This window comes from Chelmon rostratus, chromosome 8 (assembly GCF_017976325.1).
Source record: "Chelmon rostratus isolate fCheRos1 chromosome 8, fCheRos1.pri, whole genome shotgun sequence".
NCBI lineage: Eukaryota > Metazoa > Chordata > Actinopteri > Chaetodontiformes > Chaetodontidae > Chelmon > Chelmon rostratus.
The window spans coordinates 23,333,109-23,348,022 of record NC_055665.1 but is presented as its reverse complement, the minus strand read 5'-3'; the positions used below and the strand labels follow the sequence as shown (position 1 = coordinate 23,348,022).

General features: G+C 42.6%; 1 protein-coding gene across 2 annotated transcripts in view; it reads left to right on the top strand.

The window, feature by feature from the left end:
• The window catches only part of LOC121609858 (vacuolar protein sorting-associated protein 13B-like), a 316,585-nt gene that overhangs the window by 82,620 nt on the left and 219,051 nt on the right, over window positions 1–14,914 (top strand). For both annotated transcript variants that reach the window (XM_041941573.1, XM_041941574.1), the window contains exons 18-19: window positions 5,929–6,063; window positions 6,661–6,840. In XM_041941573.1, the coding sequence (XP_041797507.1) occupies window positions 5,929–6,063; window positions 6,661–6,840 (315 nt within the window). The remainder of the gene's footprint in view (window positions 1–5,928; window positions 6,064–6,660; window positions 6,841–14,914) is intronic.

The following is a 14,914-nucleotide window of genomic DNA, read 5'->3' as shown; positions in this document are numbered from 1 at the left end:
AGAAAGCAGCAAAAGTTGTTTTTTTTATCAAAATGTCTCAAACTCTCTTCAAGGGACTGATTATAAACACCTAATGCATTCCTAAAGTTACCTTTATTTACTTTACTCTCCACTATCCAAAGAATCATTTTCTGGTAGTATAGAAGTGAGATTTTTTTTTAAAAAGCGATGAGTCTCCCCTGCAGACGCTGCCAAAGCTGCTCTCTTCTCAGCTTTAACTGCAGGACAAACCACTACTGGTTCACCTTGTCTGTTTTCCTGTCCCACTCTCTCTGCATGTGTCTGTATTTTTGCTGTGTGTCAGTACTGGGCAAGGTGCCAGCAGACCTCCTGCTCCTACTTACTGCTTCTACTTCAGCCCCTCCTGATTTAGGAGAGACAGTTATTGTTTCTGCATCAGCACTTAATGGCTCAGCTGGCTGCTTTCAGTCTACCCAACTTGTCTATGTCTACCTCTTTTTCTGTCAGCCCCCTAGCTGCTGTGGGCCCATTGCCAGACTTGGAGCTTTTAGTACTTTAGGTTCTCTTCCCTTCGCTGTCTGTCTTTGTCCGTCTACCTGCCCATTAGTGTTTTGCGATACTGTACATCCTCTTGTCAGCTGATTGTCATCACATATATAAGTGATCCTATGTGGAGCGGTTTCCTGAAAAGTAGTGGAGTAATTATGTATTTATTTTATGTAATTAAGTGAATCAAACATAACCTCCTTCTCTTTCTGTATCTGCTCCAGCCTTTTTTATGGTGGGGTTTTGTAGTATGCATCAACCAATTGCCAGATATTATGCAAACTGCTCGACCTCTGTCTCAACACCACCTTCTACCAGTACAACAGAGGTTTTACAGACAGAAGCATGGCTGTCCCATGGACTCACCTGTTTCTCCCACTGTGGCCAAACTCTACATGCAAGAAGTAGAAGGCAGAGCCCTGAGCTCCTTCAGAGGAACAGCACAGAGCTACTGGTTTTGATACATGGATGGAAATAAAAGGCCTTCACAGAACACATCAACTCGACGGACAGGAACATTAAGTTCAGATGCACAGACTTGTATATTGGGGAAATGAAATAACCATTACACAAAGGCATGACTCAACACGGGAGGGTCAATTCCTCAGTTTACCTCCACCTGAAAGATAAGGGACACCCATTTGAGAGCAACTGTGTACATATTTTAGATATTTTGGACAGATGGTCTACAACACCGCTTGTCCCCCACCTGCAACACTGCCCTTTCATCTGTTCTCAGGACATTTAACATCTACTCACAGTTGGCCTCATGACAATTCCAACAACTGCTTTTTACACTTGCCCCCGGGTCAGTCCAACTACTCTGACAACTGCTGTTTCACAGCCAGTAGCACTAAGAGCCCAAGTAGTATCAATGACCTTGATAACGACCCCACAGAGGTTAAATACCTGGGACTCCCCACCAGTGAGTTAGAGCTGAAGAAGCCCCTTGGATGAAAGGTGAAATGCTTTCAAGTTTCTACAACCAAGTCTCGTTGCCCTGTCTTGGATGACTGAGAATCTTCATCATCAATATTGTTAGTTGTTAAGCCTTGTGGGACTCCTGGGACTCCTCCTGGATGTCTTCTGTTGTTCATCAACATACATTCAAACCTCATTTATTTCCTTTCTTCTTTGAACTTCTTCAGCTTCTTCTTCATTTCAGTGTTGCCATGTGACTGTCCTGACTTTCAGTTAAAAAAAAATCCATAGCATCCATAGAAATCAAAGTAGTATTTCTGAGGTATTATCACAAGTGTTTTATGAATAAAGACTAAGCACAGCTTCATGTCTTAAAATGCAGATTTGCCTGGTCCAGCGTTATTGGCAGACAACTTTCCCATACCATTTCTTAAAGCAGTGAGAGCAGGACATGTTGGAATGTGTAAAACATGGCTTTCAAGTCTGCAGATTTCCTGCACACACACACACACACACACCCACACACCCACAGACATACTGAGACATGTGCACACCAACTATTGATGTATGTAGAAAGCAAAAAAAAGTAGCCTCCACACCCCTTACTGCACCACTGGTGTGTGCTTTTTTTTTTAATCTTTTTTTTCTGACTTGGGTATTTCTTTACGCACTATCCATCTTTCCTTCCCTTCATATTTTCCACATTCTCCTCAGCACTCAGGATGGCAAATCCAGCTGCCCATAGTTGCCCTCACAGTGTTTGATGGAGTGCTGTAGCCTCTGGCCTCTAGCTGTGTGTTTATGTACTTCTTGCACCTGCCCTTGCTTGAAGAGTAACAGCACCACACACGTTCACAGAAACATGAAAACACACACGTCTGGCTGTAATACACGCACTAATGCAGCTTACATTCATAAACCCAACTGAATACCACTGTTAAGTCGACAAACTACCGACCACTGTGCTTTTCCTCTTCCTGTGTACCCTGCTTTTTTATAGTCTAACAGCTGGACAAAACATTGTCCAGAGCCCCCACCCCTCCACCCAGCAACCACCACCCCAGCAGGTGCACTATGCCCTTTAGGACATCTACTTGGGTGAAGGGGGATATGATATAGTGATATCCCTAGTGCCATTTGTCAAAGAGCAAATAGCGGAGGGAGCAGTAGAGGGAATGGCCCCTGTCATGTCCCAGATTGGTTTGCTCTTTTAACATCTCCATCTTTTCTAGAAAGACTGAAGGACTCAAAGGAACAGTCAGCTTGTGTGGAGACCTACTCATCACAGTCATTTTCCCTTCAGTACTGAAAAAGGCCAAATGGTCATTGGGTCTGGATATCCTTTCTCTACAGTGATCTGGACTTTTAGGATAGATTGGTCATGTGTTTTTAGGTTCGCTGAGACACACTCAATAATGTAGCCAGATTTCTGCTGCGATCCTTTTATAGCGAATGTATGTAGGCTATATTGTTTCCAGGAAGGGAGCTTAGCTTTATGTAGTGCCTGTGTCATTCTCTGTCTGTCCCTCCGGTACTGGATCATATCAAATAACCCCAATGTCTTGTATGTGTGTTTGTGTTCCGTGTCTGTGCGTGTATGTCTGTGTCTGTGCGTTTGTGCATGCATCCGTGTATGTGTGTACATATGTGTGTGTCTGTATGTGCATATGTGTGCGCTTCCTCTGAAAATGGTCAATATGGTGACTCAACGCTGACTCAACTGACTGGTTTCTTCTTAAAGAAATGTTTCTTTGGTAAACTGATAAGACTAGACTCATCAAAAACTTTGAAAAAAATTAGATAAAAAAAAATCCAAAACACTGGTTTAACTGTTTTCTGAAGCTGTATTTGGAGTTTACTGAGTACATCAAGAGGAAAGTTTTCCAGAGCAAGCCTGATGTCATCAAAAACAAGGCAAGAATTATGACATGCTACTGAACGCACACTCCTACGCAGAGCTGCCTCTTTGCCTGTACGGATTTTAAAAACATTTATTTACATAATTATTATCTAGCTATTTGTATTCAGATGTCAAATATGGTCTGAAAAATCTACTGAAAAGATTGGAAATTGTTAGTCTGGAAAAGTATGGAATTTTGAGATGGAAAATGTGTAGGAACCCTGTGTACAAGATATATGTTTGGCTGTTATTTTATGTTGATATTTATGCATGCAACAGATTGTATAGCTCTGTTGTTAGAATCTGGCCTCATAGATTAGTTCCACACTTCGCATAGAACATCTTTCTGATAGACAGAGGAAGCTGATAGAGAAGCAGGTCACCAAAGCCACAGAGAGAACGCAGCAGTGCTGTGTTTGACCTGCAGATATATTAAGTAGCAGGCAGGGAGACAGAGGCAGGGTTATTAGTGTTCCCATCTTCCATCTGGGCTGATAGAGGGCCTCTCAGACAGCAGGTGAAGAGGTTGCTGGGTAATTTGTCTGAGAGAGGGAGAGGAGGGAAGTCAGTGGTTAGGGATTTTAGCAATTGCCAGTAATTCCCTTGGTTAAATGTGCTGTGTGCATATGTGTGTACTTGAACCCGCCCGTATCCACACTGCCTGCTGTTTTACATTAAAACTACCTTTCAACTACAACCCTGTTTCCAAAAAATTTGGATGGTCTGTGAAACATAAATAAAAACAGAATGCAGTCATTCGCAAACAAACTGTGCTCGCTGACAGCGTTTTTAAAAAGTGTTCCTGAACCCATGTAGTGACATCCTTTATACAGTCATGTGTTCACAAAGTGGTGAACCTTGCTTGTGAGCTACAGAGCCGTTCAAGGATGTTCCTTTCATACCCAATCATGATACTGTCACCTGTTAGGTGTTTTTGGAGCGTTCCACAACTTTCCCAGTCTTTTGTTGCTCCTGTCCTGACTCGTTTCAACGTGTTGCTGCATCAAATTCAGAATAAGCAGATATTTACAACAATCAATGAAGTTAATGAGGTCAAACCTTAAATACATTGTCTTTGTGCAGGTCAAAGAGTTACGTATTAAAAAATGTAACAAGAAAAGTCAGAGAGGAAGTGAATGTGAATGAAAGAAAGCCTTTAGATCTCCAGAACAGCTTTTTCCTGGTAGCTTCAGGAGCTGTTGCCAAATAATGACCTGTTGTGCTTTCATAGCCTCTCTGGTAGCGCCGCTCATCTGTGCCTTATTAATACAAAACCTCCTCACTCGCCGGTAGGCAATAAATCCCTGCTATCCAATCCATCTGTTTCATTTGTTCTATATGAATGCATGTTATGTATTTGTGTTTATATTTAACATTTTTTTGTCTCTTTGCTGTATGGTCTGTCTTTCTGATTGTTGATCTTAGAGTCAGTTGGACAACGTTTGACAGAGAAAGCTGTAAACTCAGTCAAAAAGTGCTGTGGACACTTGTAGGAAATGAAGTGCTATCACTGTAAAAGGGGATTATTCTGAGAAGTAAAGCCTTATTGGAACAGGTGATGTAAGAATTTAATGTGATTCCCTCGGACAGTTCCAGCACACTGGAAGAATGTAGCATGTGATGGATGGATCCTCCTCTCCTCTCTCAACAGGCGGTTTGGCACAGAACTCCCGATACTCTACAGTATCTTTTAGCCATCCCGCTATTTCTCCCTCCTTCTCCTGTTATGTGTTTGAAATAGCCTCTCACCATAGAAATAACATTGACATATCATAATAGCGAGTATGTAATCCCCCCCGACTCCTGACCACAGTGCAAACTGTTTCATTTTGGAAAGATGGCAGACGGAAGGTTCTTCCACACTAGGCTGCCATTAAGAGAAATAATCATAGAGTGAAGAGCACTTGAGGCTCCTGTGATGTAATGCTGGTGTTAGGTGAGTTGTAGTTGACACTAAGCTGGATTCCGGTGTGACTGTATTGGATATTATTTTGGAAAGATATATCCTTTATATTGGCCTGTTACTCATATTCCTAATAGTCCCTGTTATTTAACTTCAAATCTTCAAGTCATTCAACGCGGTGGATTTACAGGGAACTTGTAAAACAGAACAAGCACTTGTTAATTTAAGACTTTTTATCTCTTTTAATACCCCTCAGATCCTGTCAGCTTGTACTAACAGATAAACACATAAAAAGAAAATAAACTGACTGGGGACTGAAGTCAGGCACTAATAAATGCGCATCATACAGTAAATTGTGTTCACTTCCGTTTTGACTTTTGCATGTAACTGGATATACAAATGAGCTTTGCTTTCACATAGTTATCATTGTATAGAGACACAGCAGCAGGTTAACCTTGCAAACAGAGGGCACTGCTAGTATTCCTGCCAGATCTTAAATACACGCAACACACTCTGCCTGGTGTTCATGATATCTGTGTTAAAGAGCACCTGCTTTCTCACAACTCTGGGAGGGAGAGGGAGAAAAAGGGGTCAAGAACAATTAAAGGCCAATCAAGTGTTTAACGAAGCCACAGCAGCGGTGTTTAAACCTGCCGGACTGCACTTCATTTTCACTTGTTTTTTTTTTTTTTATTAGGTGTGAAGTCTCCAGGCCCGTCACCGACTCTCGAGGGCTCGGTCCAAAACCTGGAGCTGAAGTTCTGCAGCCGTGCAACGGTGAAATGCGCCTCGGGAACCGTGGGAGCTGTAAAAGTGTGCGCCAGGACCCCAGGTGTGTGCAGCTGTGCCCTGTTAAAACTTTACTGCCTGTGTAGGAGGGAGAGAGTGAGACCGACTAGACTCTTCTTTTACTTTCTTTAACTTATACGTTTACACACTCTCTCTCTCTCCCTCTCGTTCTCCTGCTCAATCTTTATCTTGATTTATTTCCAGCTATGTGATTCAGTTGCTGTTTTCTCCTGGGGCGCTGTCATTGGGCTCCGGCCATGTCTTTGATGGCAAGGATGTTATTGGAGCTAGTGTCATAGCACAGAGTTCACAAGGTCAAACTGCACACATGATGTCAGGCAGAATATAAGATCTATTGCAGCTGTCAACATAGAAATGCAAAAAAAAAGAAGGATGTGCAATTATTTACTTATTTCATATATAATAGAATTAACATCTAAAATTGTGTACATGTAAGGAGTATCATCACTGCACACATGGCTACAGAGGTGAGTAATATTGTTTTAATGTGAGAAGCATTCAAGACGAGCTTGTTTTTATATTTTTCTGTCCTCTTGGCCACATTATTAAATAAGACTCTCATTTGTGAATGTGTGTCATTTTTTAATATACTAATTAGCCTTTAACACTTGTCTCTTAGGTTCGGGAGAGGGGGTTAAGGAGAAGCTGGTTCCTCTCATTCAGGGCCCATCTGACACCAAAGAACTCCATATGAGCCGCTGGCTTAATGAGATTCGCAAGCCTGAATCGTTGCTGGCCCCTGACCTGCTGGCGTTTTCTGTTCAGGTCCCTCAGCAAGGAGATGATTGTAGGAACTCAGGTAGGAACTCAGGTTGAAGCTGCTGAAATGTCTGTCTATTAAAGCCTCTCTCTTTCCTCTCGTCACTCCTCTCCGCTCCTCTTGTCACTTCTCTCCTCTTCCTACCATCTACCAAAGTACATGGCTCTGTGGTACAGTTTCTTACCAAACCTGTGTATTTTTCACCATCCTGTGTTGATATATCAGTTTTTTAGCTCATTTTCCGGTCGTGGTTGTGGTGTTTGGACTTGTTACAGGAACTGGTAGTCCATATTCCATCTCAATTATTGGTGATCTAATGCAAGAGCCTCGGTTTGTTTAGATCATCATATTTTCCTTCCTCCCATAATGTCACGCAATGCCCCCTTTCAGTTATTTGTTTAGCAAAGCCGATAAGTGTTTTCCACTCCAGTATCCTTGAGGCAGGGTTGGCAACTCTTCGCCTCTTTGCAGGCAGCATGAGTTCTCTAAACAGCAGTTAGTCTCTGTCAGCGCTGGGCTGAGCTGGCTAACAACAGCTAACCACTCGAGGATTGCTGCTGAAGGCTGCACTGATGTCAGGTTGCAGTTTTTGATTGCGTCCTTAGACCACAGATTATATTTCTGGTGTCAGTGCATGAGTGTGTGGGTGTATGCGTGTGTGTTTAGAGGGAGGGTGTGGGATTATTCAGTAGGCCTTCCAAAAGACTAAAAATGCAGTTCAGATTCCAAAGCTCTGTAGTGCAAAGGCTGTAGTGCTTGATTTAGTAAGCTGGATATTTAATGACTACAACTCTGTGCATCTCATGTATCTACAGCAGTAGCCAGGTATGTCCTCATCTATATGGCATGGTCTCCTGTGTTCCTTCAAGCAGAAATTGCTCCTGTAGTGCTTTCTTCTGTGAAGGAGGCCATGAATATCAGTGTCATCACTAACCTTTCCTCCCCGCATGCAACTATACAGTAACTAGTTCTCCTGTCGAGCAGCTCGAAGGAAGATTGAAGTGTTTGGAGGGAGATGTACTTGCCATCTCTCCTATGTCACGGTCTTGAATTGCTCCCAAGTCTCTAAAAGCCCACAAAAGGTGAGTCTCTCAAAGTCTCAAAATACTCTCCGGACTGTTATCCCGCAACCCCCCTCCTGCCCAACAGCAGATACAGGAGAAGCCTGGGGTGACAGTGTAAAACAATACACCCCCAGTATTTGTTTTCAGAGTTGTCTACAGAGTCACAACTGTACATCACTTTTAATGCAGGGCTGCAGAGATTCATCGTGTGGCCTTGGCTTACACAAACCCCCAAAACAGGCCCTGAATCACATCAGACCCCTGTGCCTTAAACATGTCAGCGCTGACATGGCAATAGAGCCGGCCTCAGGTGGTTTCAGACTGTGAGGAAAAGATACAGCTGTAGCTTAGGGCGTAGTGAAGTAAGAGGATAAGTACAGTTTAGAGACAGTGGATTTGGGAGGCCATCCCAAACCAGGAATTGCATTGCTGTTTGAATGTCACCCAGTCAATCACTGTCCCATTGCTGGTGAACAGGGCGCCAAGACACTGCTATAAATTGAAAATGTAAGGCAGGGAAAAGCTTACATTTCACAGGCAACTCATGGTTTGATGAATGTGAGGACAGCCACGGAATAAATTACCTGAAAGTAACAATGACATTAGAATAGATTTTAAAAGCAACGTGGTATTTCTGACAATGGGTTGTTTCACCCCTTGCAGTCTCTCAGACATGCTTCAGATAGATATTTTTAGGAACTCTGGTAAATTCTATTTAGTGCACAGCCTTAGACTATTACTTTGATTTAGAGAGCATATTATTTCAGCAGAGCAATGGCTCATAAAGACAGTACATATTTTTGAATATTAAAACCTGATCTGAACACAAACCAGAAGACCAAAAGGAAACGAAACGAGGGGGAGAGAGAAAGAAGATGAAGGTGAAAGGGTGGTGTGGGGCTGACTCCCAGAAGCACTGGATATATCTCCAGCAGATGTGGAGCAGTGGAGGCCTGCACTCCTTCTCATCACTGCCTCGCTACTCTCCTATTTTTCCCTTTTCTTCTGGGTTTAATGGTCTTTGTATCTCGCTCACTTTCTTTCTCACTCTGTCCGCATCTCCTTTTGTCTTTTTTTTTTTTACCTTTTTTAGTTTCTTTTAATCTCACATGTACAATACTCATGCATGCATTTCTGTCCCGTTGTTTCTTAGAGGTCTAACAAGAGATTAATCCTTATTCACTGATGGTAGGTACAAAGTAGCAAAGCTTAATGAATGAATAATATTTTTTTTGAATTTTCACTCAGGCAATCACACAGAACAGCTGACAGACACAGACACGCACACACACACACACACACACACACACACAGACACACACACAGTATTTATGCAGAAATCTTGCTTTTATCTGCTATATACCTGTCAATACAGTCAGGAGACAGCAGCATGGCCTGACAGTTTCACCAGACTGGAACATTTCTCTCTCTTGTGCGTGCGCATGTGTTTGTGTGTTGTTTTTAACATGCTGCTGAAGGAAGAGCTTGCAAAGTTAGTGTGTGTGCACACAGCCGTTTTTTCGGTGTCAACTTCTAGGTCTGTGTTTTGTATGGCGGTCAGGTTTACATCAAAGCTTCTGGTCAGTCCACATGTCCCATGTCCACGCTGTCATCCAGAGGGTGACTGTGAGACTGTCAGAGCAGTGTTAATGGAATGATGGATGCAACGCCTCATTCAGCCAGAGATGAAAGGTGGAGTAGCAGCACTCTAAATGGGCTGCACCCTTTGCTCCCATAGGACCGACTTAGAGGCTCAACGTTTTGTGATCATGACATTTCTGAATTGCTGGAGCACTTGGCCTTGGTATCAAACACATTTTATTCTTCCCATGTGGCTCTGTTGATTCCATTTAGCAAATTCTTAAAGCGTGATCATTGTACATCGAGCATAGGACTTGGGTTGGGGCGTAAGAAGAACGCTAACTCCTTACACCATAGACATACTGGAAACATTAAGATATAATGAGCCACAATCAACTTTTATATTCTATTTTACATTTGATTAGTTGCTTCTGGTTTTTGGTGGGATGCAAAGCACAGCAGTCCTGTGTGATCCATCTGCCCGATTCTCAAAGCATAATATTTGTTTGAGGAAGAAGGAGCTTACTGGTAATCGACATCAAGCTACCAACATGTAGCCACTGAAGTGTTTGAATATATATACTCACATGCCATGGTGCTTTCACATATGTACAGTATGGCTTATTTTCCTGCTTTGGTTACGTGATTGACTGCAGTTGATTATAAGTTGAGAGAAGCCTTGCCTTCAACGTTTCCCCACTGGTCATGTATGTGTGATCTCTGTGTTGTCTCAATTCTTAGAGAATGTGACAGGCCCTGGAAATTGCAGGCACTTTCCTTATGGATCCTTTAATTCATCCCAGAAGGCATTTCCTCCATGCCTTAGATTTTCTCTTTTTTAGGGCTCAGAACAGCCCATATCTCTGAGGTCACTTCTGATACGATATTTTTGGTCCAATAGACAGCTAAATTGTATACTAAAGGCTAAACACGCAAGTCTAGAGCACTTTTGTCTTGTCTGCCTGAAATATTTTCAGAACAAACGTCAAAGTGCATTGGGTAATTTTACTGTTCCCTGTACTGAAGTAATGATATGTTGAATAATTGAATACATAGTCCGGCATTTTAATGGCAACTTTGACACGTGTTTTAATCTTCTCCCCATCTCGCTTGCTCTTTCATGCAAAGTTAATTCACCAAGGAGATAAGTTCCTTTAAATATTGCCAATGACATCTGTTTTCTGTATAATTGTTTACTAGTCAATTAAAACGAAATTCCAATATACTTAGAAAATGAAGAGATTGGGTTGGGTGGCTAAGAGTGGCGGTTGGAGGGAGTCCCTATACACTTGTAGGACTCCTGCAGATCCAGACTAATGTGTTTTCATTTAACAGAGTTGAGGTTGGAACATTCTAATAAATTAAACACAATTAAAGGCGTGGGTTTGAACGCAGAAGAACTAAGCAACTCTGCTTTGAAATGGCCTCTTTTATAGATCCAAAGCCGTATAGTAATTTCATATCTTGCCTTTAACCCTTTGCATTACAATGTGACAGTCCCAGATGACTTCTCCTAATTGAGCAGCCGTTCCAGATGGACCCAACAACGATATGATTCTTTTGGCAGTAGAAGAGTACCCCTATGGCCAAGTATTCTCCCCTTTTTCTTTTTCATTTTCTTTTCTTTTACCAAAAGTAAGCATGATTCATGCGTGTACTCTGTTATGACACAATGAATAGTGAGAAATCAATGCCATTATTAAATAACATGAAAAAAAGTGAGGGATGGAGCATAATAGAAGAAAGCGAGACAGCTGTAGGAAGAGTCAGGCTTGTGGAGCTCAGGGGGTGAGGTAGTTGCTTTTAAGTGAAAGCAGGCAGCGATCCAGGTTGGCAGGCTGGATCAGAAGGGCACAGGTTAGTCTTCCACATGGACCTAGCTGAGAGCCAGGGACATGTCATCCTTCACTAGAACACACTGGGACTGATGCCTGTATTCCTTGACTGGTATGAGATCTATAAATTATTTGTGAATTTAATCAGAGTAGAGCAGTGCCTTAAGGATCACTCGGACCAGAAATCCTTGGCCATGTCATTCAGAATGACCTTCAGTGCTAGGCTGAGTGTAAATTTTCAGTGCTACTCAAGAGACAACTTGATCATTTTGATCCCAGGACAGTGGCTGGCTGGCGTGCCGACTATCCTCCTTGGCTTGGTCTTGGGGCTGTCACTGCTGATGGATGGGAAAGACTAAGGGGGCCTTGGACGGGGCCAATGTGAGGGAGTAGAGGGCTAGAGGGCGTGTGAGGAGCTGGGGTTTATGCTGAACCTCGGGGCGAGCGGCAGCCTGCAGGTGTTCCCCCCACCCTCCACCACCCGTACTTGCACCAGAGGAGGAGGAGCCAACGGGTCGGGTGGGCTTTATGATCATAGAGAAGACAAAAAGAGAGAGAGTGAGGGATAGCATGTGTTTTCCCCAGGCACGCCAGCAGCTGCGAGACAATGATTTATGCTTTTCTCAGAACTGGGATCTCAAAATGTTACATTTAATCAAGCACACTGAGAGCAGAGCAAATGTTAAAGATGTTCCCTATAAAGCCCTCCAGTTTTGATCTCTTTACCATACCATGGGAGCTGTGGGAATAGTGGAACAAAGTGATCTTTAATCTTCATTTAAACATATTGGAGGGAATTATGAAAGCTACATGGAATTAATCCTTGGAGAATTCCCCGGGCGCAGTAATACTTAACATATTTGGTTCTCTAATAGATATTAAAGCTGTTTTCTCCTCGATTGCTTTTTTTATATTAGACAGATGTAAGCAAGACAGTGTTTCAGAGTTTGATTGTTTATACAGAATCAGAAGTTCACTCTTCAACACAGAACTACGCTGTTTACAGTGTAGCATAGTTAATATGCAGCTACTATGTATTAGGGCCAGGCAATGTGACCTAAAGTTTAAAGTGTATTATTTTGCTTTGTTATGATGACAGTATTATATCATAGTATTACAAACTAAAACAGATACTCCATTCAACACTACATTCAACAGACTAACCAGCAAAATAAACAGAAAAGCAACATAAAAATAGCAAAACTTTAAGTTCTGTGACTTTTGTGTAGGTTCTTGTAGCCAACAACAGAGAAACTGGCATGCTTACCTTGTAATGTTAGCTTCCACATTTTCCTGTTACTGGAGTCGGCGTAAAAGTGAGGAAAATGAGAGTTAGTGGAATTAACTCCTGTTCTGTGAGCACGCACATAACCCTCCACCTGGATGTTATCACAGCCACAATAAAGCACATTATTTTTAATATGTTAAAACATATCACGTTAATGATGGTGTTGCAAATGCAGGAGACGACACCGGTACACTGCCTAACTGTTTTTTTTTTGTGTGTGTGTGTGTGTGTGTGTGTGTGTGTGTGTGTGTGTGTGTGTGTGTGTGTGTGTGTCCGTGTGTCCGTGTGTGTGTCCGTGTGTGTACACACTGTTCGTTTGTCCATGCTGTGCGTGCATTTGTCCTGAGAGACTTGTCCACAGCAGTCAGAAACAGGTGGGATCTTACAGTACTCCAGGCCTGTAGACCTAAAGACTAATGAAAGCAGGTGGGAATGAAGCGCCACCTGACTTTGATCTGACCAGTTCACACCGACTCACACACACACGCATGCACTGCACTCAGAGTAGTGCATGCAAGAAACACTTGCCACACGTGCTCTTTTTGCCTCCTCTCTGAAGCCATAGCCTTTAAATGGGTCGCACTGACACCATAGATGGAGTGTGAATTTTCGGATCTCCCTTGGTAGCCTCCTCCATTACAATCTTTCAAAGGCCTGCCGTACTTTCATATGTCCATCTATCATGCTCTTTTTCCCTCCTTTGCATGTGTTCACTCACTCCATTGAGTGTTAAATCAACAGTCTGGCTTTGTGTCAGGCAGCAGCTTGATGGCTTTAAGCTGCTGGCCTGAACTTTCTCTGGCTGATAGACCTTCAGTAGACAAAACGGTACTACAAAATACTTTTATTGTACATCCTTATGAGAAAACACAAGAGACAATTTGTTAAGATAATCTTGCAAGTGATGTGAGCAGCTTCGTAGCTGTTGGGAACTCACCAACACTTCATTTGAAGTGATTTTGAACACCTCGGAGACAATGCCTGGAAATGAAAGAAGAAAAAAAATGCGTGCACACACACACACACACACACACACACACACACACACACACACACACACACACAGCACATATGTTCAAAGTACAACTACTTTTTATAACATACACATTAAAAAGGGTCCTCACTCAATTTTACATTTAATTCACATGCATAAAACTAGACCAGAAGAGGTTGTTGCATTTGTTTATTTGTTTAAGCACCCTGCAACTTCCTCAACATTCTGTTTCATCTTCAAGGCAGCCGCTCTTCATCATGTCTCGCCAGTCAGTGTGTGTGAAGCAGAGCAGGTAATGTGGAGATTAGACCCGAGCTAACCCACTCAGAGTTGGCTATTGAGGTCAATCATGGCCCATTACTGGAGCTGTTCATCTGTGAAGTGTTGGGCTACTTAGGCCACTCTCACAGTGCTTAAAGCCTGGCTGGAGTGTGAGGCTGAGGGCCAGGGGGCAGAGATTGGGTACAAAGGGATAAGGGCTGAGGCTAGAGATCAGGTTGGGTTGGAGTGTGACTGGGGCTAAAGCTGCTGCTCAGGCTAGCCTCCACTCTTACATGATATCACAGCTCCCATGCGGCCATTTGGCATTGGCCATTTTACATCCTTGCCGAGAATTATTCAGTTTATATCGGTTGCACGATCAAAATGGACAGAGGTTTGGGCTTGTGCTTACACTGGAGTATAGCTAACAGCAAATTGCACTTTTATGATCCCCATGGGGAAGTTGTCATAGCAACATTAAAGTAACAGAATACACCAAGCGGAAAATGGAGTATAAATAGCAAATTGGGAAGTCAGGGAGTGTCAAACATAATACAGTCAACATTATGCAAGCAACACCAGAACAAGTAATCCAAATCTTTGATGAAAAATATGATCATTTATAGCATATTAACAGGTGGTGGAAGCAAAGCAGGCACATTTAGTAGTGCTCCGTCTTGGACACGGCTAGTTGCAGAAACCCAGGACTCACTGCAGCTTAGGGGAACACAGTGGTCAACTTACAGGCTTGTCAGGCATCATGGAGGTCTATAAGTGAGTCAGATAGAGGCGAAGATTTAGCCTTTGAGTGTGAAGAGAGGTCATCCTGGGTCACTGCTGTTTCACTTCTAAAAGTTGTCGTCTCGGTAGGGCCGTGTTAAAGTGGAGACGATATTAGCTCATCAGTTTCATGAAGATGATCTCTGCATAGACCTCATGACTCCTTCTTTTCCAGCACTAATGCAACACATTTTAAGATGTCACGAATGTGTTGAAAATATTCCATCCAGTTCATGTTTTCATTCAGGCTGTTAGCTAAGAGTTTGCCATCCATACTGAAATACCAAAACAATAGAAAATGGTATAAATC